Raw genomic sequence first — 24,693 nt, forward strand, 5'->3', positions numbered from 1 at the left:
GGTTGATGACGCCACAACCGCGTTGCCACCCACGAGGACAGAACAGAATAGTGATCAATAAACAAGACTGTGAGAGGGATTAAATCATCATTTTCAAGCATGGTATGTCCACTATGTGCTTGTATGTAGGAAATGCATAACGTTGGGAGCATTTAGTTGTTGTGTTTTATACGTTAACATTTGTTATTTTGACGCCGAAGCTTTGGCAGCTAAGCGTACGAGCTAACGCAGGTAGCCTAGCCTAATATCAACACACATTACGTACTAGTTAGTGTATGATCTATTTAATAAAAAGGAAGCATACAAGTTCAACATACAACAAGCATAAAAAAAAACCAGAGTAATGTCGAAATATTACAAAATACAGTCTTGGTCGTACAAAATAAATTTTTGCCTTAGGAGAAAAATTCCTACGCCTGCCGAGTTACACGTTATCATGAAACATTTGTATGATGTATATGAAAAAAATATTCTGTCACATCAACGCTTTAATCAGTGGGAGCACTTTAATGTGGTTATATTTGTACACTTAACTCATCCCATTAGTAGTTGTATTTTAAAATGATCATTTCTTTGAAAATGAATATACACTATGAGGCAATTCGTACAACTAGCCGCTGATCTCAGTTTAGTTAGTTGATATTCACTCGTTAAAATTCAGACCACATTCTTATAATGTAGCATGTTTTCTTTAAAAAAAAGAAGAAGACTTTACTGTTGTCATATTAATAAAATGACTTTCACACAGTTGCTATTAAAAGTCTAATACATGTTGTTTTTCCTTGTAATCTTATGACTCGGCGACACGGTGAACGACTGGTTAGCACATTCGCCTCACAGTTCTGAGAACTCAGGTTCAAATCCCGGCCTCACCTGTGTGGAGTTTGTATGTTCTCACCGTGCTTGCGTATGTTTTCTCCTGGTACTCCGGTTTCCTCCCACATCCCAAAACATGCATGGTGGTAGGTAAATTGAAAACTCTAAATTGCCCGTAGGTGTGAAGTACAGTTGGGCTGAGGAATATAAGACAATTCAATCGTCTATCAGATATGATGGACCATAAGGTCTGGCTAAAATACCTTTCTTCCCCATTTAAATCACACCAATTCAGTATGTATTGTTCAGCATTGTGTTTTGAGACAACATTATCTTTTAAGACTTTCTTCATATTAACACATTTAACACATTGTGTCTTGTCTTCCCTGCTAGTAAACACTTCAGTTTATGTTCATAATGATTTTTTTTATTTGTTTCCTCATGTAGCCGAAACAGAAAACAAAGAAGTTTGCCGTAATGAAACGGATGATTAGTATGAAAGATCAACGAATGTGAGTTCTAATTTATTGTCAGTGGGCCTTATTTTTATTAGTTTGAATTTAAAAGACATTTACACTTGTCTTGCAGAAAAGAGAAAGATCGTGCCAAAGCCAAAAAAAAAAAGAAGGACCCCTCAGAGCTGAAGGAGAGGGAAGTGTAGGTGGCCAGTTTAATTTGGACTTTGAGTTGGACAGTAATGGGTGGGTGTTTGATTTGATTACTCTTATCTGTTTTTTTTATTTGATTACTCTTATCTGCTTGTACAGGCCCAAGTATGCATCGTGTCTGTTCTTCCAATACAACACTCAGCTCGGTCCACCATACCACGTTCTAGTCGACACCAATTTTATCAACTTCTCCATCAAGGCCAAACTGGACATTGTTCAGTCTATGATGGACTGTCTGTATGCCAAATGTAAGCATTTTTGTCAAATTTCAGTATTTTGTATTATGAAGATCTATTGATGACGATTGTTGTTTTTGTTTCAATCTAGGTATCCCTTATATAACAGACTGTGTGATGGCTGAAATCGAAAAACTTGGAATGAAATACAGAGTTGCACTCAGGTATAAGCAGCTTCCTCTAACGTTAACAATATGCCATGGACAAAAAGTCTTCAGCTGGGTACCCACGTTCTGGTTTATTTTATTTTTTATTTTTGTACATCTTCACCCATTATTATTATTATTTTTTATGTAGGAGACCCCACACACAATGAAAAACTCAGAACGTTTGTGCTTACTGCTCTTGTAGTGTGTAGTGTACTCGAGATGACCAGCACAACGTACCTCACACACACACAACGATGTCAACACAGACAATCGGGAGTCTCTTCCCCTAAACTGGATGATTGTTGTAGTACCAAGACTGACCTGTAAAAGGTAGCATGGTGTCACAGAGCATCCAGACTTATGGAAAATATGAAGAAGAAATGGCAGAAGCTATGCTATTAGCTTATCTGGTTGCAACCACTTCTACTTGTCAGTTTTTACTATGATGAATGACTTGGGAGACACGTACAAACACTCAACAGTGTGCTCAAATATTCGGCCCAACTAAGATTTTACTGTTTGTGGTTGCAGGATAGCAAAGGATCCAAGGTTTGAGCGCTTGCCTTGCACACACAAAGGAACATATGCGGATGACTGTCTGGTCCAAAGAGTAACACAGGTATAACAATGTATTTGCTATTCATAAGCGTCTGCCTGTAGTTGTTAAGAATGTAGACTCTCATAATAGCAGTTTTGTCGAGTTGTAGATATGAAAACTATTTCATAATATTTCTGCAGCACAAGTGTTACATCTTAGCTACTGTGGATAGAGATTTAAAGAGAAGGGTAAGGAAGATCCCTGGAGTGCCCATTATGTACATCTCAAACCACAGGTAAAATTGTAACTAAAGTTTACGTGTGCACCATGTACAGCTCACAAGAACAATTAAACTAACCTTTTTTTTTTTTTAACACACAGGTACAACATTGAAAGGATGCCGGATGACTATGGTGCACCGAGGTTTTAATTATTTGTACAAATCTACTGTCACTGTAAATACGTTTTCTTTTGCGTACATGAAAATTGTTCAGTAGTTTGAACTGCAGACGCATGGTGCATTGTTATGTTGCTATCATAAAAGTTAGACAACAGTTGATGGAGTTTCAATAAACAATTTGCTGCAGCTGTCTCGAGAAGTCGTTTTTATGGGATAGGACATGTGCTAGGTGGGGAAACCTCAAAGGAAATGTTACCCCCCCCCACCCTCCACAAAAAAAAGAAACAAAATTTACAACAAAAAATACTTCAGTATGATAAATATTTGTTGGGTCATTGCATCATATTAAAATGTAATATGGCCCGAACAGGAAAAACGTTCCCTGTCCCTGCTTTTGTACTGTAAATACTGTATACTGTTGTGGACACTATACAGGTTTATCTCAATAAATTTAAAGATCATGGGAAATCATTTATTTCAGTAGTTAAATACAAAAAGTGACACTTGTATATAGACTCACTACATGCAGAATGAACAAATTTTAGAATTTATGATTATAGCGTACAGCAATAATGAATATGTAAATTTCAAATTCAGCATTTTAGGAAAGTAAAATAGTACATGGCAATTTTTTTAATATATGAGAGAATTGGCCGAGAAAAAGTATTTTCCCGTTTACTTACGAGTTTCACTTTTTTTAATTGAACTACAGTTCTGAAATAAATGAACTTAATGTACGGGGTGACCCTGTTTACATGTATTTTACAGATTGTTGAAAAAACATTTTAATTTTAAATCACTTCATATACACATGTTAAATATACGGTAATATTCATTGATTAAATAATGGTTCCTCTATATCAGTACAAGAGAATACGTTTTACGGGTTCACCTGAACGCACCATTCGTCACAACTGATCTTGTCCTCTTCACTGTGAGCATGCGCAGTAAAGGGTAGTCAGGGAGTGTCGACCGTAGCACCTTATCGGATGGGAAGCATCACACTTCGATTTTGGATTAAACGGGCAACATCTTTAAATAATAATCCGTGGACGGAAATACATATTATAGTAAGGAACGCAAATGAAGTGAACGACTGACGTGAGAATGGGATTGTCGGACGAGCAGGTCATTTGTTGGCTATCTTTTGTTTGAATGACATCCGACTGGACTGGGAATTAGTCGTTCCTTAAACAGACTTTTGTCTGATTGCCAAATCCTCTTACATTAAGTGATCAAGAGCGGGCTGCTTTGTGGACATCTAGTCATTTGAATAGGTTAATCATTCATTTAACTAGCTTTCTACATGTGCTCCTTTTCACCTCCATGTAGGTGACCATTGAATGGAAAATATATTTTTCTCATTGTTGTGGACCCATTGTAAAGTCAAACACATTTAGTGTGAGAAATAACTGGTGCACTTTATTCTGCTGCTACTGTAGCTCACCTCATTATGAATCATAATACCTCTAAACCCACTGGAGATAATTAGTTCCATAAGCTGGAGGATGTAACAGGGTGGCCCTCTCTAATGGAAACTTCTTCAAACCTGCAAGCAGAGCCACCAGTGAACAGCCCAAAGTATCAGCGTGTACATCTCCCGTGCCAGGATTCTGTCAGTGAGATGCTGAGGGGAACGATGGGCTCAGTGGAGGAGCGGGATGAGGAGCAGGAGGATGAAGGGGATGAAGAGTTGAGGGACGGCGGGGTGCCTTTCTATGTCAACCGAAGTGGCCTCCCCATGGACGAGGACACCTGGGAGAGGATGTGGCGCCATGTGGCTCGGATCCATCCAGACGGGGATGGCTTGGGGAAGGGCATCCGTGGTGTCATTGACCTGCCCAAGGTAAACTTTTGAATGAAGTTTGGTTCATAAGTATTTGGAACATGGACAGAGTTGTTAGGGCTGTTTGTCTGTACACCACCACAATGGATTTGAAATAACCAATAGGGGACTGAGGTGTGAAACACTTTCATCAGCTTTAAATGGTTTGACAAAGGTTATGGAATTTACCATTTAATATATACTGGGCACTCATGCCAGAGTAGCATCTGCTCCATTTGCACACTGATTGAGGAGTATCTGTAACATTTGCCCAACCAACATTGTCCCAGATGATCGCACTACTCGTCACTTTAAACCGCATACACTCCTTGAAGTCTCGGCGCCCTTTGCACAATGGTCATTGCACCGGACTATTGCAATATTAGTCATTCGAACTGCTCTAAGTGCTAGAGGACTCTGCATCTTTTTGCACAATTGTTTTTTGTCAATGTCTTTATGTCTCCAAAGTGTTCTGTAAATTGACTGTCTGTTGTACTAGAGCGGCTCCAACTACCGGAGACAAATTCCTTGTGTGTTTTGGACATACTTGGCAAATAAAGATGATTCTGATTCTGATTCTGATTAACACTCGGATGAGAGTCCTTTGCCTCAAGTCCCGCTGACATCACCAAATTCTGAATTTCCTGCTTCTTTGGGTTGCTGCCTTCCCTTTTATGAAAACCATGCTCTAATGGGTTTGGATCAGGAAACGATTCAATTTCTTTCCCTTCAAAGCAAGGCTGCAGACTGCCCCTAAATGGTCACATTTTGCCCCCAAAATTTGACAGTACAAATAAATGTTCTCCAAAATTTGACAGTACAAATAAATTTTTCATCTACTAGTGCATGTGCAACCAGTAATTTTGCCGATTCTTTTTACTATCATTGAATTATTTTTGTTGATGACAAACTTCTGCTCCACACTCCAGCCCAGTATTTGGCAGTAATGAACAATAATTGCCAAATGAATGAGCACTGTGATTGGCTAATGTGTGCTAGGCTAATGTGTGGTCATGGGCTTAACTCAATGGCAAAGAAGTTTATACGTGCTTACATGCACCCCAATAAACCTAATGTGCCAGAGGAGAAAAGTCATGATGAGTTCAGATTATTTTGTGAGGTCACAGCCAATATAACAAAAGAAAAGGCAGGAAATTCTGTTTTCAGGATGAGTGGCTGTGCGTTATCAGTAATACAGTGAAAATGAGAGGAAATGTGGAAATTTACTTTGCAAGTCAATTTACAGTGTGTGCGCCCAAACATTCTGTTGTGGCCCTAAAATTAAAATAGCGGTCACTGTGATCCTAGGAAAAAAAGAAAGAAAACAAAATTCATCTGGCGACCTGCTTTAAAAGTAGATTTTTACTCAATACAAGTGATTGTTACAATAATAAAATTTCCATCCATCCGTTTTCTTTAGATTTTTTCCTTGTTAGGGTGGCGGTTATGCTGGAGCCTATCCCAGCTGATTTTGAGCAAGAAGTGGGATACAACCTGAACTGGTCACCAGCCAATTGCAGGGCACATATAGACCAAAAGCCATTCACACACATTCACAGCTATGAACAATTTAGAGTTGTCAATTAACCTATCATGCTTGACATACTAAATCCTTATGTGCCGAGATCATGATGTAGTTGATCAGCTGATGTGGTTGTACAATAGCAGGCTTCTCCTAACTGTACATGTGAAGTTAACGCCAAGTGCAGAAACAATTTCCACCGACTGTGTACTGTACTGTATGTTCCATGGTCTGCTGGTATAACGCAACTGCTGTTTGTCTCGCAGATTCCAATACCAAGTGTGCCTTCATACCAGCCTACCACCGCAATCCCACTGCGCCTGGAAGCCATACAGAAATACATCAGGGAGTTACAGTATCCTTTGACAACAGAACAATGATTATGAATCTTTATTTGAACATGAAAAAAAAAAAACCTGAACAAAATGACAGCAATGAAAAATATACAAATCGCTGTGTGAAAAGGACTAAGAAGAAGCCCAAGCTTACTATTATTGAGCAAATTTAACGATTGCTACTAATTCCAAAGAGCTGAAATTAATCAATAATTAAGCAACAGCCCATGAATATCACAAAACACTGATCTATGCATGCCTTAACTGTGACCTACAGGTACAATCACACCGGAACACAGTTTTTTGAAATAAAGAAAAGCCGGCCTCTTACTGCGTAAGCAAACAATCGTTTCATTTTTCATATGTGATTTATAGAACCTAATGGAAGCCTTGAATTTGTATACCCAAGATTAAGAGGTGATGATGACGCAAATGTTATTGTTGAACTGGACAAAACCATCATTTAATTAATAATAATCTTAATCTTAAAATACTTAAACTCTGCCTCACTAGAGAAGCTCTGAAATACTGAACAAGTCATTGGTAATGTTAAAGCAAATATATACAGTATACTTAAACTCTTAATTATTCGTATGGCCAAATCTCTTCACAGGCCTTCCTGTGTGCAGTTTGCTTGTTCTACCTGTGCCTGAGTGGGCTTTATCCACTATAGTATGTTAAGGACGTATTTCTTGTTCAAAATAGGCCATTTTATGGGTAACCAATTGTAGTGGGTTGTAGTTCTTACTTCATAACCAACATGATCTGAAATTTAAGACTACTGGCATTTTAACTGGTAAGTGTTTGGAATATGGGCCATCCCATCCCACACTGTCATCTTATTGTCACATTTTCCTGCACAGGTTGATGGACATCGCCAAGGAGATGACGCGTGAAGCCCTGCCAATCAAATGCCTGGAAGCGGTGATCCTGGGAATGTATCTTTACTGCAGCACTTTTAATATGATCAACTCTCTAAACTTTGTTGAGCAATGCCACATATTTTACATCAGAAAAAAAATCTCACAGAAGACCACCAAACAAAAAGTGGATATACAGGTTACATGCCATATAGTGGAAGAGTAATTCATTGTTTTGCCTGCTACTATACATCGCCGACATAGATAGATGAACAAGTATACATTTATAGTAAATAGTTTTCAGACCAATCAAGTGAAATTGGACAATTTCCCACGGCACATCAGTTGGGAGTCACTGCTCTAAAGCAGCGGTCCCCAACCACAACTTCATCCACTGGACATTTGGTACTGGGTCACACAGAGACTGCACCAAAAATATTTTATTTATAAGTTTCATTTTGAAAATCAGGTGCAATCCACCTGTGCCTAAACACTCATCTCGAGAGTTAAAAAAAAAAAAAAAAACCCACAAGCTAGCAAAAATGAGTAAAAAACAAAAATCTTTGGGGCAATTCTTTAGTGAGTCACCACCGTTTTGTTTTTTTTGACCCTCCCAGTACTCCCCAATATAATAAAACTTCACATTTTAAAGTAGCCTTTTACTGTGGGCAGCCTAAGGCAGTGGTCCCCAACCACCGGTCACGCACCAAGTCCACTCAGATACAGATAGTTGTAGGTTTCTGCTCGACAAAGGCAGAACTACTTTTACGGAGTTAAAAGAGGAGCTACGAAACTGCAGTCTGGTCTGGCTGCCTACAACAACTCCGACCCCCACTCCTGCATCGCGCCCACAATGGACACGGCAGAAGCGAGGCAAGCGTGTGTGTATATATGTATATGTGTGTGTATATATATATATATATATATATATATATATATATATATATATATGTGTGTGTGTGTGTGTGTGTGTGTGTACGTCACCACAGCCGGTCCGTGAGCAAAATGTCGACTCCTAACTGGGCCGCGGTGCAAAGAAGGTTGGGGAACACTAGTCTAAGGCACACCTGTCCAAAAATCATGCTGTATAATCAGCAACTTGGGATGCCACGCCTAGGAGGTGGATGGATTACATCAGCAAAGGAGAAGTGCGCACTAACATAGATTTAGACAGATTTGTTAACAATATTTAAGAGAAATATGCCTTTTGTGTTAGAAAAAGTCTTTGAATTCAGTACATGAAAAATGGGAACAAAAACAAAAAAGTTGCATTTATATTGTTCAGTATGCCCTTGACCAAGCTTGGCAAAGTTACCTCACCAATAGCATGCCGGCCGTGGAGCGCTTCCCCCTCAGCTTCAAGTCTCAATTCTCAGGGAATTACTTCCACCACATTGTGCTGGGAGTCCACAGCGGCGGACGCTTTGGCGCGCTGGGCATGAGTCGGCGGGAGGAGCTCATGTTCAAGCCTCTGGAGCACCGCACTCTGATGGATTTGGTGCAGGATTTCGGAGGTGCCTACAGGGGCTACTGGCACACCCTGCAAAAGATCAAGATCGGCCAGTACGTGTCGCACGACCCTCACAGCGTGGAGCAGATCGAGTGGAAGCACTCCGTCCTGGATGTAGATGGCCTGAGCAAGGACGAGCTGCGGAAAGAGCTGGAGAGGCACACTCGAGACATGAGGCTCAAGGTAGAGTTAGGTTCAGTACGTGTCATCTTGATTTGCTTCGCATTTCCACTGTGGGTGTATAGGTAGAACACATATAGCTACATGAGCCTTTTAAATAGTGTGACATATCGACAGTACCCGGTGAAAAGCCAAAAGCACGGGAAAAACATGTAACCTACACACAAGAAGGCCAGAGGTGAAATTTGAAAGCCAAACCTCTGAAGTGTGAGGTAGACTTGCTAACCACAACCTTACTATAATGCCTTTCAATCATTTCAACAATGAAAAACTATGTACTGTTAGAGGTATTTTACAGTTTATGTCAAGTGAAAGTGGAGGTCAAAATAAAAAGGACTATGATGGAGAAATGCTACAAAACAGCAAGAAATGGGGCAGACTCGGTGGAACGAATACGAATACATAACATTGTCGCGCAATCACGTCAGTCTACTTGAATGCTCATTATTATTATCCAGGGGTGCCTTGATTTATGAGATTAATATGACCACACTCATAACTCAAAACACTCATATCTCAATTCTTTCCCCAGGGAAATTAATGGAAATGACATTGATCCGTTCCAGCCGCACAAAAGACACCAACAAAAAATTTTAACGTTTTTAATAAGATAAATTGCACTCTACAGTATTGCACTTTCTAAAAAACAACAACAACAGAGTAATAACATAAATGCAATGTAAAGTATTAAACAGTTTCTGAATCATGATTTAATGTTTGAGTTCAACACCATTGACAGTATGCTGCTCCTTTTGGTGGGCCCACCTTGGTCATCAGAGCGTAGTGTAATACAGACATGATGAAGAAGAGTTTCACAACTACAGACACTTTCCAAAAAATTAGAATATCATGGAAAAGTTCATTTATTTCCATAATTCCATTCAAAAAGTTAAAACTTTCATAAATTATAGATTCAGGGCCCACAATTTAAACAATTTCAAGTATTTATTTGTTTATTTCTACATAATTTGGGCTTCCAGCTAATAAAACCCACGAAATCAGTAATTTAAGAAATTTGAATACTGTGACGAAGTCAGCCCAAATTTCATTGATCGTTGATACCCTCCGTAGGATGGGTAAGCCATAAAACTTCATCGCTAAGGAGGCTGGCTGTTCATACAGTGCTGTGTCCAAGCATATCAATGGAAAGTCTAGTGGAAGTACAAAATGTGGCAGTATAAGATGCACCAGCAAAAGAGATGACCAAATGATTATCAAACAGAGAAGATTCAAGAATCTAGCAGAGATCCAGAAAAAGTGGAATGAGGCGGAAGTCGCAGCTTCAAAAACCACCACATTCAGACGCATCTGGGAGATGGGCTACAACTGTCGGGTTCTTCGGGTCAAGCCACTTCTGAGCCTGAGCCAATGTAGGAAGCCTCTCAACTGTGCTAAGGAGAAGAAGGACTGGACTGTTGGCCAGTGGTCCGAGGTCCTCTATTCAGATGAAAGTGTGCCTTTCATTCGGGAATCAAGGTCCAAGGGTTTGGAGGAAGATGGGTGAAGAATAGAACCCAAGCTGCTTGAGGTCCAGTGTCAAATATCCAGTCAGTCATGATTTGGGGTGCAATGTCCAGTGCAGGTGTTGGTAAACTCTGCTTTCTTAAATCCAAGGTCACCGCAACAGTCTATGTTTTAGAGGACTTCATTATTCCTTCTGCTGAGGATTTGTATGGAGATGCAGATTTCATCTTCCAGTAGGACATGGCCCCTGCCCATACCGCCAGAAGCACCGAAACCCAGTTTGATGCCAACTGAACTGACAGCAAGCATCAAGGAAATCTGGGCTTCTATAACTCCCAGGCAATGCCACAGGCTGATTGCCTCAATGCCACGGCGCATCGAGGCAGTGATTAAAGCAAAGGGATTCCCAACCAAGTATTGAAGATTAACATATCGTTTTGAAGTACCATATATTGATTGATTTAATGTGACCCTAATTTCTCTCTTTTTTTTCCTCCAAAAACTGAGAAGTAAATGATTTCTTCACAGTATTCAAATTTTTTTAATTCCTGATTTCATGGGTTTTATGAGCTGGAAAAATAAGTTGTTTAAATTGTGGGTCCTGAATCTATAATTTATGAAAGTTTAACTTTTTGAATGGAATTATGGAAATACATAAATTTTTTCATGATATTAATTTTTTTGGGAAAGGGTCTGTAAGTGACTTAGTAAGCTCCAGTAGTAGTAATTTTTCACGGAGGATAAAGAATATATGCTTGTGAGGACTGTTATATTGTCTGTTTACATATGTTGCTGCACCGTTTTGTGTTCAAATATCTGCTACTTGCTAAATTAGCTGCCACCATCTAGCATAACTGAATATCATCTGTAATACTACGCAGGGAACTTGTTTACCATGTGGCAAAACTCCACGTTAATTAATCTGAGGCTTTTTTTCAATCCTTCGCTGCTGCTGTTTTGGTCAGCAAGAGTTCAAATTGACTTTTTAATGTCCGCGTGTGAACAACAGAGTCTGAACTGAATTACAGGGGGTCCTCTGTATTTGACAATTATGTTCCTTCGACTGGAACACACTGTAGCCTATCTGACCTAAGTTAAGCAGTTGAAAGTCATAGCATAAATATTTGTATGAAAAGCAATTCTAGGCCATGACTATAAAATAATCAAATGTAAAACAGTAAGTAAAGTAGTAACCAAGTGTGGCGTGTAATGACATATTATTACACGGCTGTGGCAACTAGTTCTTCTTCACGCCATTCGTTATATCAAAATGTGGCTTGTCAGGACAGGCTTAAATTGAGGAAACCTTCCTTGTGCAGTTACTACCCGTTTTTGTTTTTTTTTTCGATTTAGCGGACAAAGAAGGTGTCTATTGGAGGGAGGCATTCATCATCTTTTAAATGGACAACACTATTTGAGGAACTACAGTATACTATGACACTTTGAGATACAAGTTTAATTAATTCTGTGACCAAGTTTGTAACTAAAAAAAAAACTATATCTCAAATCATCTTTCCCCGTTAATGGAAATGTCAAGCCCCCCCCCAAAAAAAAAAAAAACTTGACTAATTTATTTTATTTTGTTATTACTGTTTTTATAAAGAATTAAACAGTTTGTGCATCATGATTGCATGCTGCAATCCAATTCATTGTGCTGCTCCTTCTGGTGTGCCTCCCTTGGACATCTGTGATGAAGACACAAATGAAGAATACTTTCACTTTTCATAAGTGACTTAGTAAGACGTTTATTACCAATTTTTCATAGAGGATAAAGAACATATTGCTGCCATTGAGCAGACTCATCGTATCTCCAAAACCATCACTTATCAGGAAACCAACAAAATGACATGTTTGTTGAGTCATTAACATAGCAGTCAAAGAGACCAAGCTATTATCAACATTTTGGATTGATCAATAATTTATAAAAATAACAGATCCACGTGGGGACGGACCAATTGATTTGTAAAAAAATCTAAAATTGTCCAAATTTAGACATGAGTTTTCCGCCCGACAGTGACAATATGTCTGTGAGTATGGTTCTATTAACTGTCCACATGTTGCTCCACTGTTTGTCCATTGCTTAAAGCGTTCTAAAACCGCAACTAACAATGCTACTCGTTAGCATGTCAAAGCAGTTTTCCATTATAATAGCATTAAGCTAACTTTCTTTAGGCAGTTGTTTGGTTGGAACACAAATACAAATATATGAGTAATTCTCTTTGCTTTATGTTTAGTTTGACAGTTAACTGGGATTGGCATTATACAGCCTGAGGCCTCTTTTATAATTAATTGTTCAATATTTGCCAAACTGCTGCTTATTGTGAATTAAATTGAGTTCACTGCCACATTACAGCACTCTTATTATGCTTGTCCAGTCAAAGCAAGCAAGCAAAAAAATAAAAATAGGCTGGACGACAGCTCGTATCTTAAGCCAGGTCATTCGTATACCAAGGCACAACTGTATACTGTAAATAAATGCATAGCTAAGTCAGTAAAAAGCTTCAATCGGGACATATTTCATTTGTCTTGGAAATTTGTACACCACTTCCATGTTACATTCCCTAAGACGAATCGTTTAGTGAAACAGAGTTGACCTGCTATCCCTCTGAAACGATGCACTCTCATCCCCCTCATGTTAAACAAATGATGGAAACGTTGATGCTGAGCTCTGTGTGTAATAAAACTAATGAGACGGCTCGAGACACTTTCTCGCACGGCTGCTCGATCCATCAATCGCCCCTGCGTTTTCCAGCCAGCACTCAGCGCAATCACATTATCCCCTTGATCATGGTACATATTGAAGTGGGCTATGCCTTTTTGTCTGCAGATAGGAAAGCCTGCACCTCCTTCTCCCACCAAAGACAGAAGAAATAGCATGGGCTCACCGCTCAAAGGACCAGGAAGCCCCATTCGCAGGGTCAGCCGTGTTGAGAGACGGTACAATTAATTGTTATATCCTTGCGGTTTTACCTTTTAACTGTCTGACTATTGTAATAGATGCTAAATTTGTGTTTTTGTTTCAGTCCATCTGGAGAGAAGAAGGCTTTGGAACAAAAAGCATCTGGTGACATGAACGTGTATCAGATTCGAGTGTGAAGAATCCTTTTTTTAAGTTTCTCTGACAAGGCTGCTGATGAGGCTTCATTCAACGTCCACATTGCCCTGTTCTCGGGATGCAACATTGAATAGGAAACCATCCTTCTCATACACATCCAAACAAAAGCCTCATTCACTGTCACGTTGTCAGTTTTTTAATTATTTCTTGCGTGCATAACTGGTGCTGTTGTGTGTAAACATTTTTATTAAATTTAGGTATACTGTTGGTTACACTAGACAAATATAAGTAAATCAGTAAATGTGCTACTTGACATATCATATCAATGTGTGTCGTACTGTAAGTGTGCTGGTATGTGTCCATTTACAACCCCAATTCCAATGAAGTTGGGACGTTGTGTTAAACAAATAAAAACAGAATACAATAATTTGCAAATTATAATCAAGCTCGGTGGACGACTGGTTAGAGCGTCAGCCTCACAGTTCTGAGGACCCGGGTTCAATCCCCGGCCCCGCCTGTGTGGAGTTTGCATGTTCTCCCCGTGCCTGCGTGGGTTTTCTCCGGGCACTCCGGTTTCCTCCCACATCCCAAAAACATGCATTAATTGGAGACTCTAAATTGCCCGTAGGCATGACTGTGAGTGCGAATGGTTGTTTGTTTCTATGTGCCCTGCGATTGGCTGGCAACCTGTTCAGGATGTACCCCGCCTCCTGCCCGATGACAGCTGGGATAGGCTCCAGCATGGCCGCGACCCTAGTGAGGAGAAGCGGCTCAGAAAATGAATGGATGGATGTTCAAGCTATATTTAATTTGATACACTACAAAGCCAAGATATTTAATGTTCAAACTGATAAACTTTATTGTTTTTCGCAAATAATCATTAACTTTGAATTTTATGGCTGCAACACGTTCCAAAAAAGCTGGGACAGGTGGCAAAAAAGACTGAGAAAGTTGAGGAATGCTCATCAAACACCTGTTTGGAACATCCCACAGGTGAACAGGCTAACTGGGAACAGGTGGGTGCCATGATTGGGTATAAAAAGAGCTTCCCTGAATTGCTCAGTCATTCACAAGCAAAGATGGGGCGAGGTTCACTTCTTTGTGAACAAGTGCGTGAAAAAATAGTTTAACAGTTTAAGGACAGTGTTCCTCAACGTACAATTGAAAGGAATTTAGGGATTTCATCCTCTACGGTCCATATCATCATCAAAAGGTTCAGAGAATCTGGAGAAATCACTGCATGTAAGTGGCAAGGCCAATAACCAACATTGAATGCCCGTGACCTTCGATCCCTCAGGCGGCACTGCTTAAAAAACAGACATCAATGTGTAAAGTATATCACCACATGGGCTAAGGAATACTTCAGAAAACCAATGTCAGTAAATACAGTTCGGCACTACATCCGTAAGTGCAACCTGAAACTCTACCATGCAAAGTAAAAGTCATTTATCAACAACACCCAGAAATGCCGCCAGCTTCTCTGGGCCCGAGCTCATCCAAGATGGACTGATGCAAAGTGGAAAAGTGTTCTGTGGTCCGACAAGTTCACATTTCAAATTGTTTTCAGGCCAAAGAGGAAAAGAACCATCCAGACTGTTATGGTTATTTCAGCAATACAATGCCAAACCACATTCGGCACGTGTTACAACAGCGTGGGTTTGTAGTAAAAGAGTGCAGGTCCTAGATTGGCCTGCCTGCAGTCCAGACCTGTCTCCCATTGAAAATGTGTGGCGCATTATGAAGCGTAAAATACGACAACGGAGACCCCGGACTGTTGAACAGCTGAAGCTGTACATCAAGCAAGAATGGGAAAGAATTCCACCTACAAAGCTTCAACAATTAGTGTCCTCAGTTCCCAAACATTTATTGAATGTTGTTAAAAGAAAAGGTGATGTAAGACAGTAGTAAACATGAACCTGTCCCATCTTTTTTGGAACGTGTTGCAGCCATAAAATTCTAAGTTAATGATTATTTGCTAAAAACAATAAGGTTTATCAGTTTGAACATTAAATATCTTGTCATTGTAGTGTATTCAATTAAATATAGGTTGAATATGATTTGCAAATCATTGTAGTCTGTTTTTGTTTAACACCACGTCCCAACTTCATTGAAATTGGGGTTGTACAGCCGATGACGTACTACAGTATTTTGTGTGGTGACAACAAACTACCCCTGTGCCTTTTGACCAGATTCAAATGAGACTGAAACATCACAAACAAAAAATCCTAGTGATCACCTAACAGAATACAAACTAGTCATTTATACTTGAGTAAGAAAAATGTTTCAAATGTCAGCACCTTCAAGGCTGCATGCTTAGAGATCTAGAGACCTTAGTGACGCATAATTATGAATATGTCATTACTATAAATACAACGATGTCATTTGTTGAGTAAATCAAGGACTACGCAGCATTTAACATACTACGGATGTATAGTTATTTTACTTCTACAGCGAGTCTACTTTGCTTATGTATGTAAATGTGCTCTTTGTAGCAACTTAATTCAATTTTTCACTTGCCTTAAAAAGAGACCACCTCCACCGAGATGTCAAGGTATTAGTTCACAGCACTTTTTATCTTTGTATTTTCCAAGAACTACTGAATTCTGCTGTTTTATACGTCACTGCTTTTCATCATATGTAAAACACTAAACATTTAAAACGTTATCAATAAATTGCCACATACTTCATGTTTGTCTCGTCTCTTTTGTTGTTTTAGTGATCAAGTTGTACCAAAAATTTGATAAATTGGTGGACGTCCACTGATTGGTTGCTGCACTCAATGAAAAGCAGGCAACAGCGATATGTGAAGTATATATGAAGGATTGCTCTCGGGTCGAGAAGATTGATCAGGTATTTCAAACAGTAGAAAATCACTCTTAAATACACAAATCTCTAGCCTCCATTCTGCTGGTCTCCAGATGCCAAACACTCAACTGGTGTTTATCACACCGAGAAATAGATTCCGCACCCTAATAGGAAGAAAAATCTACTGACCCACTTCTTTCTCCCTTGTACATACCGTGTTAAATGCCACAAAAGAAATGCAGATAATATATAAAGGGGTTTAGCTCACTAATTATACTGTTCTGAAAGCACTCAAGGCGACTTGCTAAGAAGGATTCTTTTGATGCAAAACAACTTTTAAGAGCCCATAATGCATGAATCCTGAATCAACTGAATGATTCATGCATGAAACAAGTTGACACACGAAGATGCACGCTGGGAGGATGGGACGGAAGGGGCAAGCAGTATTGAGGTCAAAGTAGCACACACTGAACTACACATTCATGAGATATTCTTTGGTGCATCTACCAGGGATTACATTTTAACCATCACTGGTCTGTCTGCCAGTCTTATTTTTGCTTAGTTAAAGGACTACTGTCTGAACCTATTGTTAATATTAGAATATGACATAGTTCGGTCTAGAATGACAGATATTATGATGTTGCCTTTATACATGTCACAAACAATTTGTCAGACAAAATCTACAAACAAGAGACAACTTTCTGAGTGTAAATACAAAGGGTTTACAACATGCTGCAAACCACGTAACCTTAATCAAAGCATCCAATAATCTGGAATCAGATTTTTATTTTTACAAATGGCTAAATGGAATGGATGGATTATGGAACCAAGGTCAACTTGTATCAGAATGAATGGAAGCATTAAGTATGGAGAAGGGCAGGAACAGCGCTTGATCCAAAGGATATCACGGCGTGTGACAATTGACAAACATGGAGGCATCCTAAACATACAAGACTTTATGAAGGAGAATAAATTGAATATTTTTCAATAGCAAATCCGTTCTCCTTCAGTCACATCTTGATTGTTTTATTCAAATCTAGAGTGGTGGGGTTTAAAGGCAAAACCATAAAAAAACGATTATAGCTCTGTCACAAATACTTCTGGACCTAAGTCTAAATACAGTATGCTGAATCAAATGTTTGTTAATGAAAACAAACGGAGGTGGGGTGTAAGCAATTGAAACATTTATTCAATACAATAGCATTTTAGAAAAATTCTCAATTTCAAACTAAGTTTGAAATAATTAAAATACAAAAAAATAAATACAATTTGCAAATTGTTAACTATCATCTCTGCAGTGATGAGTATAACTACAGTATTAGAAATGTACTGGACTTCCTTTCTGGCTCCTCTGACTGGAACCCCAGGTAAGGATTTGCATAATAAACACGATAAAGCAGAGCAACACTGCCCAACATGCACGGGAGCTGAAAATCTCTCATGAATGACAGTCAGTTGAATAAAATTTCACCCACGTCTTTAACACGCTGCTGCTTTCAGGTCCAACCGGAATTTAGCCACAAGACTGAGATGATCAGATGGGAATATGTAGCTGGGAAGGCCCTCTATGGACCATAAGGTATCCTCAGATAGCAGTGAGAGACAACCAACCAACTTCAGACCTTCACAGCCAAACTGGCCTGCTAAGCAAAACAAAGAAAGTAGTAGTATCCAGAGTACTGTAACCATCATTGTGGCATTTTGCATAGGGTTAGGGTTCCTCGAATACCTGCTTGATATGAGAGGCGTTCAGGGGAATAGAAGATATAGTCGACAGTGGCAGCACCTTCAGAGTGTAGGGTTGTGACTTCCGAGTCACCAGAGTCAGGGATTGTATGCTTATAGGTGGACTCCAGGTCTAACTGATGTCTTATAATGTGTTGAAACCTGTCACACACAAACATCATTACAACAAACAAATTATTTTTTAAGAAGCTTGTAATTTTTTTTTTTTTCTGTGACTTTAAGGCCATGATTACACAAACAAATTTTTTTGGGGGGGTAATCACTCAAACTGCAGTTTAAGACGCTGAAAACAGAAATGTTACAGAAATCAGTTTCATTTTTGTAAATAAGGATAAGGTAAATGTTACGAAAATCTGTTTCATTTGTGTAAATAAGGGATTTAGTCTCATCGCCCCTGTACAGTAGGATGTCATAGTGTTCCTTTATAAACTAACGTAACTTTATCTTATGCAATGGCAGACACATGAGTGCTTCAAATTCACTATTGACCACATCTACGAATCTCCTTTTCCATGATTACCATTGCTTTTTCTGCTACCTTCTTTAGGCTTCAGATCATCTGCAATGGCCTTACAATTAGGGTTTTTAGTAACTGTTTGCTTTGATGTGAGCTTCACAGTCTCCAAATGTTTTCATGTGATTCTTTTTTGCAAAGCCATTAGCGTGGGGAAAAAAAGTTTGTTTCATAAAAGTAACCTTGGATGTGTGGCCATAGTCTGGCAGAATATTTGAACATTCAACTGGCACACAGTGTTTGGGTTAAACTAACCTAATATTCGGCTCATTTCTGCTCAGCAAATCTAAAAAGAAAAAAAAAAAAGAAAATGAATAGTGTGTAGCGCTACCTGGACAGTTGTCAGTGACACTTGGAATTAATTGTAAATTACATGGACGGACACATGAAACTGGACAAATGCGCAGTTGCAAAAGGAAGTCGTGGCTGTAGTGAGGTTTCCCTTCAGGAGAGACTTGAAGCATTGCAGTGAAACAGTGAATCTGACAAGTTTTTGCTCGTACGGAACAGGCTGCAGGTTCTAACACTGACCTGTGACTGGACTGTGGCTTGCATCCACCTCAGCGGCAGTGACATACTGGCAGCTGTCGGAAATTCCCAGACAGCCGGGCCATAGAGGAGCAAACAGTCTGTGGCAAGTGGCTTTGTGTGAAAGATCCTTCTGACCTGACACCTGTTGTATATAGGAAAAGTGAACGTGAGCAGATATATACTGTCCAGCCCCAAATATTAAGTACACAAGTACAGAGATTTAAAAAAATATAATAATCACTATCAAAAATAGTTAAAAACATTTGACATTATTTGAAAGTACTGTATTATTATTTTTGTAAAGGAAGAATTTTTGGCTGCCCCACAGTTCTGAGGTTCAAGGTTTAGTTCCAGGCTTCCTGAGTGGAATTTGCATGTTCTCCCCGTGCTTGTGTGGGTTTTCCCTGGGTACTACAATTTCTGCCCACATTCAAAAAAACATGCATAGTCAGGTTCATTAAAGACTTACTTGCTCATGGGTGTGACTGTGAGAGCGAACATTTGTCTATATGTGCCCCTATTGACTGGCCACCAGTTCAGGGTGTACCCCGCCTCTCGCCCAAAGTCAGCTGGGATAGGCTCCAGCTCACCAGCAACAATAATGAAGACATGCACTATAGAAAACAGATGTATGGCTGGGTGGAATCATATTTTGATACAGTTCTTGATTTGAATCTCACTGACTCCGCTTGTGTACCTAATGAAGTGTCCATAAAGTGTACATAATATTATACAGTAGTTGAGTCTCACCATCCATGCCGGTAGACCCTGGAAGTGGAGCTCCCCAGTTGTGATGAGCTGATAAAGAGGCATGTGTGGCACAGAATTTAAGTCTCCGCACATGATAACATTACAGTGTTCACCTTTAGCCCTCCACAACTTGACCACGTTGTCGATCTCGGCCAGCAATATGGCCAGCTGAGCCAGTTTGACATCCCCCCTGCTGGGATTGAAGAGCAGGTGTGTGTTGGCCACACAGAGTAGCGAGCCCTTCGCCCAGATCTTGGACTCCTTGTAGACAACCGGCCGAAGTACCACAAGTATGCCCACGTTGTGTCGGTCCAGAAGCTCAGTTTGGGGCCTGAAGAACTCTATCGGTGTGACTGACAGCTCAGAAAAGCGACTGCTGCGATAGCAAGTAGCACAGCCGTCTGTCTTGTTGCCTGTGCGCCGCTTGTAGACACAGTTGTAGCCTAGACAAGTACAAAGGGACATTTTAGTAAAATCTGTAACTTGATATCCACAAACATGCCTCCTTTTAAGTGGTCTACACACAAACACAATTTGGCCAAATTTGAGCACTTTTCTCTCTCCCTTAAAAGTCAGGAAAGGCCTAATTGTCAGATGTCTCTAAAAGAGGATCTTGAGCGATTATCCTGTGGTGTGGGGTGTGTTAAGAATGATTTTTCTTCCAGGACCCTTTTGGAAAACAGTCGAAGGTCAGCACTCGTAAATGTTAAACTGTTTAATATTTACGATCACAAATCGTTGTGTGGTCAACATTGAGTTCACTCTGTGATTGTGACATTAAACAGAACGACCTGAAGCTCACGGTGTTGCTTGCTGGATAGAAAGAGAGGAGCAACTGGTTGTGTAGAGTGTTTGTATAATGTGTGATTCACAATAAATAAAAATGATGTAGAAAAAGATATTAGCTTAGGTAGTAGTTAGTCTTGTTTCTTCTCCTCCTCAAACTACTAGTACTATCACAGTGAACGACCGCTATTAGCAGGGGATAGGAATAGGAATAGGGATAGGAGCACTGCCATGAATAGAGAAAATCTACGAATAATGCATCTCACAGGTCAGTCTTGGTACTATGTCAGATATCATTATGTGTGTGGTGTGATGTGTTGGCTGAGTCCACCACACTCTATAAATCAGAGCAGCAAGCATATACATGTTGATTTTTTTCCCCTTGTCACATGAGGGGTTTCTCACATTCTAAAAATCGATTCAGATCTTAACTCAGATGTGACTTACCCATCTGAGTCAGTACTGGATACAGTTGTGTTTGATAGTGGTTCTCCTGGACCTCTTGGAGACAAAGAATCTGAATAGCAACATGAATAGCAACTTAATAAGTGGGATGGTTGAGCATTAGTAAGTTTGTAAAGGTAATGTTTTTTGGATCTCAATAGATTATGCAGATGCATCTAAAGTTGTGGTGGAGTGAACTTTGTCTGTTACGGTATTTGACTCACATCTGGCGCCCATCTGTGTATTTCCTCCAAAAGCAGGCTGCAGCGGTTGCTCCAATCCAGTACCTCTTGAGGGCAGTGTGTGTACAGCTCCATGTTGGCCTCCAACAGGTCTTGGGCCAAGATGTTGTAGGACATGACTGTAAAGTCCATGGAGGGCTTTGTGAAAGCGACATCTGTGTCGGAGTCCTCTGTTAAACTTTCGTGCCATAATCTCCACATTACTGTTGGAATAAATATTTGCTTACATAAACCACAGATGAATATCAAATTAATCAGTAATGTAGAAAAATGGACAGTTAAAGTAAAATGTCAGATCCTCACCTTCAAAGGGCCTCGTCCGTTCCACTGAAGGATAATAGCTCATTGCAGGAAAATGCCAGAGTGGGCAATGGATTTCATCCACTAAGCCAGGTCCCACAGGGAAGTGCCATCCACTTTGGGTATCAAAGTGATTTTTAGCACTGGACAGCAGTGATGTCTGCTTCCGGTTTGAATTTGTTAGAGCAGTCAGCATTACATCAGTATATTCATCCCAGCACTCTGCTTCTTGTCTGCTGCACTCAGCTACATTTCCAGAGTCTTCTAAAAGTTTCATCTTCGCTACAGTCTCCATAAGACAGGTGACATGCTGCTCACTGCCCTCAGCTGCAGTTTGTACTGGTTGCTTAAGTGGACGGGGCTTTTTCCCTACTTCTTCTTTGGGCATCTCCTGTTTATCTTTTTCACCCTTTGCTGAATATTGTGCCTCACCCGTTTTTAAAGCTGCCTCAATTTTTGTGTCCTTCTGACGGACACATATCAGCTGTTTTGCATCTGGTGTCTTATTGTTTCCCTCAATGAAGTATTGCTTGCTCATCTTTTCATCCTTTTGTCCTGTAGACCAACTGCTTTGGTCGAGCCGCTGGTCCGGCAAGATTTTTTGAGACTTGATTGGCATCGTACTTGTGACAGCTGCACCATACCACGCCATTGTGCCACTGCCCTCAGCTGCAGTTTCTTCAATGTTTGGTTGCTTAAGCCCACAGTGCATTTTCCCAACTTCTTCGTTGGGTGTCTCCTGTTTATCTGTTTCTCCCTTTGAGTCGCTGGACTTTGCTGAATATTGGGCCTCACTTGTCTTTGAAGCTGCCTCCATCTTTGTGTCCTTTTGACTGACACATATCAGCTGCTCTGCTTCGCGTGTCTTCCCGTCTTCCTCAACTGAGTATTGTTCACTCTTCTTTTCCTCCTTGTGTTTTGTCGACCAACTGCTTTGGCCGAGCTGCTCGTCTGGCAGGATTTGTTCCAACTTGACGGAGACCCTGCTCGTGATAGCAGCACCATCACATGCCATCGTGCCATTGACAACTGCAGAAAGGGAACAAAGTACAGGATCCTTGACAAAGGTGTGTAGTGATGGGCTACATTTACTCCGTTACATTTACCTAATTAACGTTTTGGATACATTGTACTTGTCAGTTTAGTTTTAAAGCAACATACTTTTAACTGAGTATTTTTCCCTAGAAGAAACAGTACTTTAATTCATTTACAATCGAGCTACAGTCCGCTCACAACTTTTTTTAATTTTCTATATCACACTGCACAGTTTATTGTCCGTGCATTTGTTTTTATTTTGCTTTGTTTGACAATGTCTGCTGCCAGGTCAGCATTGAAAATGAGAATCTGTTCTTAATTGCTTTACCTGGATGAATAAGGGCTGAATAAATTTTTAGATCTCTATTTTGGTGCAATTTACTTGCTTTGGTATTTCAGAGACACTTGTGCCTCAGGCACCACATGACTGATTCACCAATCCAACCATTCACTAGACTTTTAGCTCCATTTTACCAATCAAAAGGAGCCAGGCAGTCACGTGACTGCGCGCAATCTCCACTGCACCACACAGAAGCAAAGTTTTCAAAGTGCCAAATGTATGTGAAGCATCGTATGGGGGGAAAAATAAGAGGATTTCCTCAGCATGCAACCCACAGTCATGTGGTATATTTAACATTCTTATGCAGCCAGAGATTTGGACACACTGTGGTATCGAAGGAGTAGCCTACTGTATATGTCTAGTCAAGTTTTAATTGTTGATGGATCCACTTGCCTCAAAACATTCTCACGAGCTGACGTCACAATCAAAGAGCTCTGATAACAGGTGCAAGCTCGAGCGTTAGCTTGTTCGCCCCCAAGCTCGAAGGTTGAGTTTTGCCCCTAAAATACTAGTTTCTCCACATTCCCCCCGCACCTGTAAGGCATTGGCGAGGTTACTTTGTGCAAGGTAACTTTGTGTCCAAAACAGCAACTTTAACGCACTCACGTGACGTCAAGGAAAGCTACAGAGTCAGCAAGCAAAATACATTTTAAGCTTAGCAATACAGCGAGGTAGCCGTGTTAACGTCGCCGAGGGTGTTTGACAAAGGTGGACGTAATGCCATTGACTAAAACGCTGACACATGTTTTTTCCAGTTGTGCTTCTTACCCGTGGTTCGTCTAAGCATGTAGCGTGACAGTGGGTAGAGAGCGTAAAATAACAGGCAGGCGATCATGCTTATTTTCTCGAGTATGCGCATGCGCTGTTATAGCTCACTTGCGCTGGTCGTGTCCAGGCTGAATTCAAGTGTAAATCGAACATTAACTTTATAAATCTTTAAATAAATAAGTCAACGTATTTATATATGTATATACAGACGCATACATACAGGCAAGCTACTTGGAAAATGGAGTAAGCTAAGCTACAAGATCTATACATTAAATGAAGCTTCAGTGCACTTCTTGGGGTACAAATGAACAATTCATTCAAAAGTCTGTAGATAATCATTCTTCTTAGTACTACCACTGCAACCCAGTTAACATAACTAAACAGTGTGTGCTAAACAAGTTGCAGATGTGCTCATCGTTCTCTATTAAATTTGGCTTTTTTTTAGCTATCCAATGTCAAATACATTTTTAAAATAGACCTCAACATTTTGGTTTTGTATAGAGAACAGTCTGGACAAATAATATTTCTGAGTAACATAACCCAAAGTTAGACTTTTCAGTTTATCTGACTTCTCGTCTTTCCTACCAAAGAAAGCCCCCAGAGGCACAAGGAGAACATGCAAACTACACACAGACGAGCCCAGATTTGTACCCAGGTCCTCAGAACTGTGAGGCAGATGTGCTAACCAGTCTTCCACCGTGCCACACTGAGAAATGTACTGTAGATACTGTAAACTAGTATCACCATTACCTGTGGGTGGTGTGTCTGTTAGATGTGCATTTAATCAAAATGAGATTTTGCACGCACACACAGAGAGAGAGAGGGAGATTGCTGCTCAATCTCACAAATTTATAGCCATCTTTATGTAGATAGC

The 24,693-nt window shown here is 40.0% G+C and overlaps 3 protein-coding genes across 8 annotated transcripts; 2 read left to right on the top strand and 1 right to left on the bottom strand.

The window, feature by feature from the left end:
- Window positions 1–7: 7 nt before the first annotated feature.
- On the top strand, window positions 8–2,998 carry fcf1 (FCF1 rRNA-processing protein). The gene is made up of 8 exons (XM_061696299.1): window positions 8–102; window positions 1,264–1,328; window positions 1,405–1,473; window positions 1,584–1,732; window positions 1,812–1,884; window positions 2,401–2,488; window positions 2,608–2,702; window positions 2,789–2,998. The coding sequence occupies exons 1-8, from the start codon at window positions 100–102 to the stop codon at window positions 2,835–2,837; spliced, it is 591 nt and encodes a 196-aa protein (XP_061552283.1). The 5' UTR covers window positions 8–99; the 3' UTR covers window positions 2,838–2,998.
- Window positions 2,999–3,769: 771 nt separating this feature from the next.
- vash1 (vasohibin 1) lies at window positions 3,770–14,440 on the top strand. The gene is made up of 7 exons (XM_061696403.1): window positions 3,770–4,653; window positions 6,421–6,509; window positions 6,767–6,823; window positions 7,353–7,427; window positions 8,661–9,042; window positions 13,331–13,440; window positions 13,527–14,440. Exons 1-7 carry the CDS (start codon window positions 4,339–4,341, stop codon window positions 13,597–13,599), a joined length of 1,101 nt encoding a protein of 366 aa, XP_061552387.1. The 5' UTR covers window positions 3,770–4,338; the 3' UTR covers window positions 13,600–14,440.
- On the bottom strand, window positions 8,631–23,900 carry angel1 (angel homolog 1 (Drosophila)). Of its 6 annotated transcripts, none has more exons than XM_061696398.1 (10): window positions 23,820–23,900; window positions 21,680–22,705; window positions 21,359–21,579; window positions 21,138–21,207; window positions 19,905–20,347; window positions 19,155–19,296; window positions 18,879–18,909; window positions 18,093–18,250; window positions 17,839–18,006; window positions 8,631–9,009 (listed from the first exon to the last, which is right to left on the bottom strand). In XM_061696398.1, the coding sequence occupies exons 1-9, from the start codon at window positions 23,884–23,886 to the stop codon at window positions 17,843–17,845; spliced, it is 2,322 nt and encodes a 773-aa protein (XP_061552382.1). In that variant the 5' UTR covers window positions 23,887–23,900; the 3' UTR covers window positions 8,631–9,009; window positions 17,839–17,842. The 6 variants fall into 6 exon arrangements, with proteins under 6 accessions (XP_061552382.1, XP_061552381.1, XP_061552385.1 ...); XM_061696397.1 differs by lacking the exon at window positions 8,631–9,009 and adding an exon at window positions 9,667–12,188; XM_061696401.1 differs by lacking the exon at window positions 8,631–9,009 and adding an exon at window positions 23,445–23,585 and having other exon boundaries at window positions 17,526–18,006; window positions 23,820–23,899.
- Between the last annotated feature and the right edge of the window lie 793 nt (window positions 23,901–24,693).

Source organism: Phycodurus eques, chromosome 14, assembly GCF_024500275.1.
Source record: "Phycodurus eques isolate BA_2022a chromosome 14, UOR_Pequ_1.1, whole genome shotgun sequence".
Taxonomy (NCBI): domain Eukaryota; kingdom Metazoa; phylum Chordata; class Actinopteri; order Syngnathiformes; family Syngnathidae; genus Phycodurus; species Phycodurus eques.

Coding starts and splice junctions, on each gene's coding strand:
- angel1 (XM_061696398.1), bottom strand. CDS start 23,886: ATGATCGCCTGCCTGTTATTTTACGCTCTCTACCCACTGTCACGCTAC. Junction 21,208..21,358: donor TACACAGATGGGCGCCAGAT/GTGAGTCAAATA, acceptor GTTGCTATTCAG/ATTCTTTGTCTCCAAGAGGT. Junction 18,910..19,154: donor AAGCCACAGTCCAGTCACAG/GTCAGTGTTAGA, acceptor TTTTCTTTTTAG/ATTTGCTGAGCAGAAATGAG.
- vash1 (XM_061696403.1), top strand. CDS start 4,339: ATGGAAACTTCTTCAAACCTGCAAGCAGAGCCACCAGTGAACAGCCCA. Junction 6,510..6,766: donor AAATACATCAGGGAGTTACA/GTATCCTTTGAC, acceptor TGTGACCTACAG/GTACAATCACACCGGAACAC. Junction 7,428..8,660: donor GAAGCGGTGATCCTGGGAAT/GTATCTTTACTG, acceptor AGCTTGGCAAAG/TTACCTCACCAATAGCATGC.
- fcf1 (XM_061696299.1), top strand. Junction 1,733..1,811: donor GGACTGTCTGTATGCCAAAT/GTAAGCATTTTT, acceptor GTTTCAATCTAG/GTATCCCTTATATAACAGAC. Junction 2,703..2,788: donor ATGTACATCTCAAACCACAG/GTAAAATTGTAA, acceptor TTTAACACACAG/GTACAACATTGAAAGGATGC.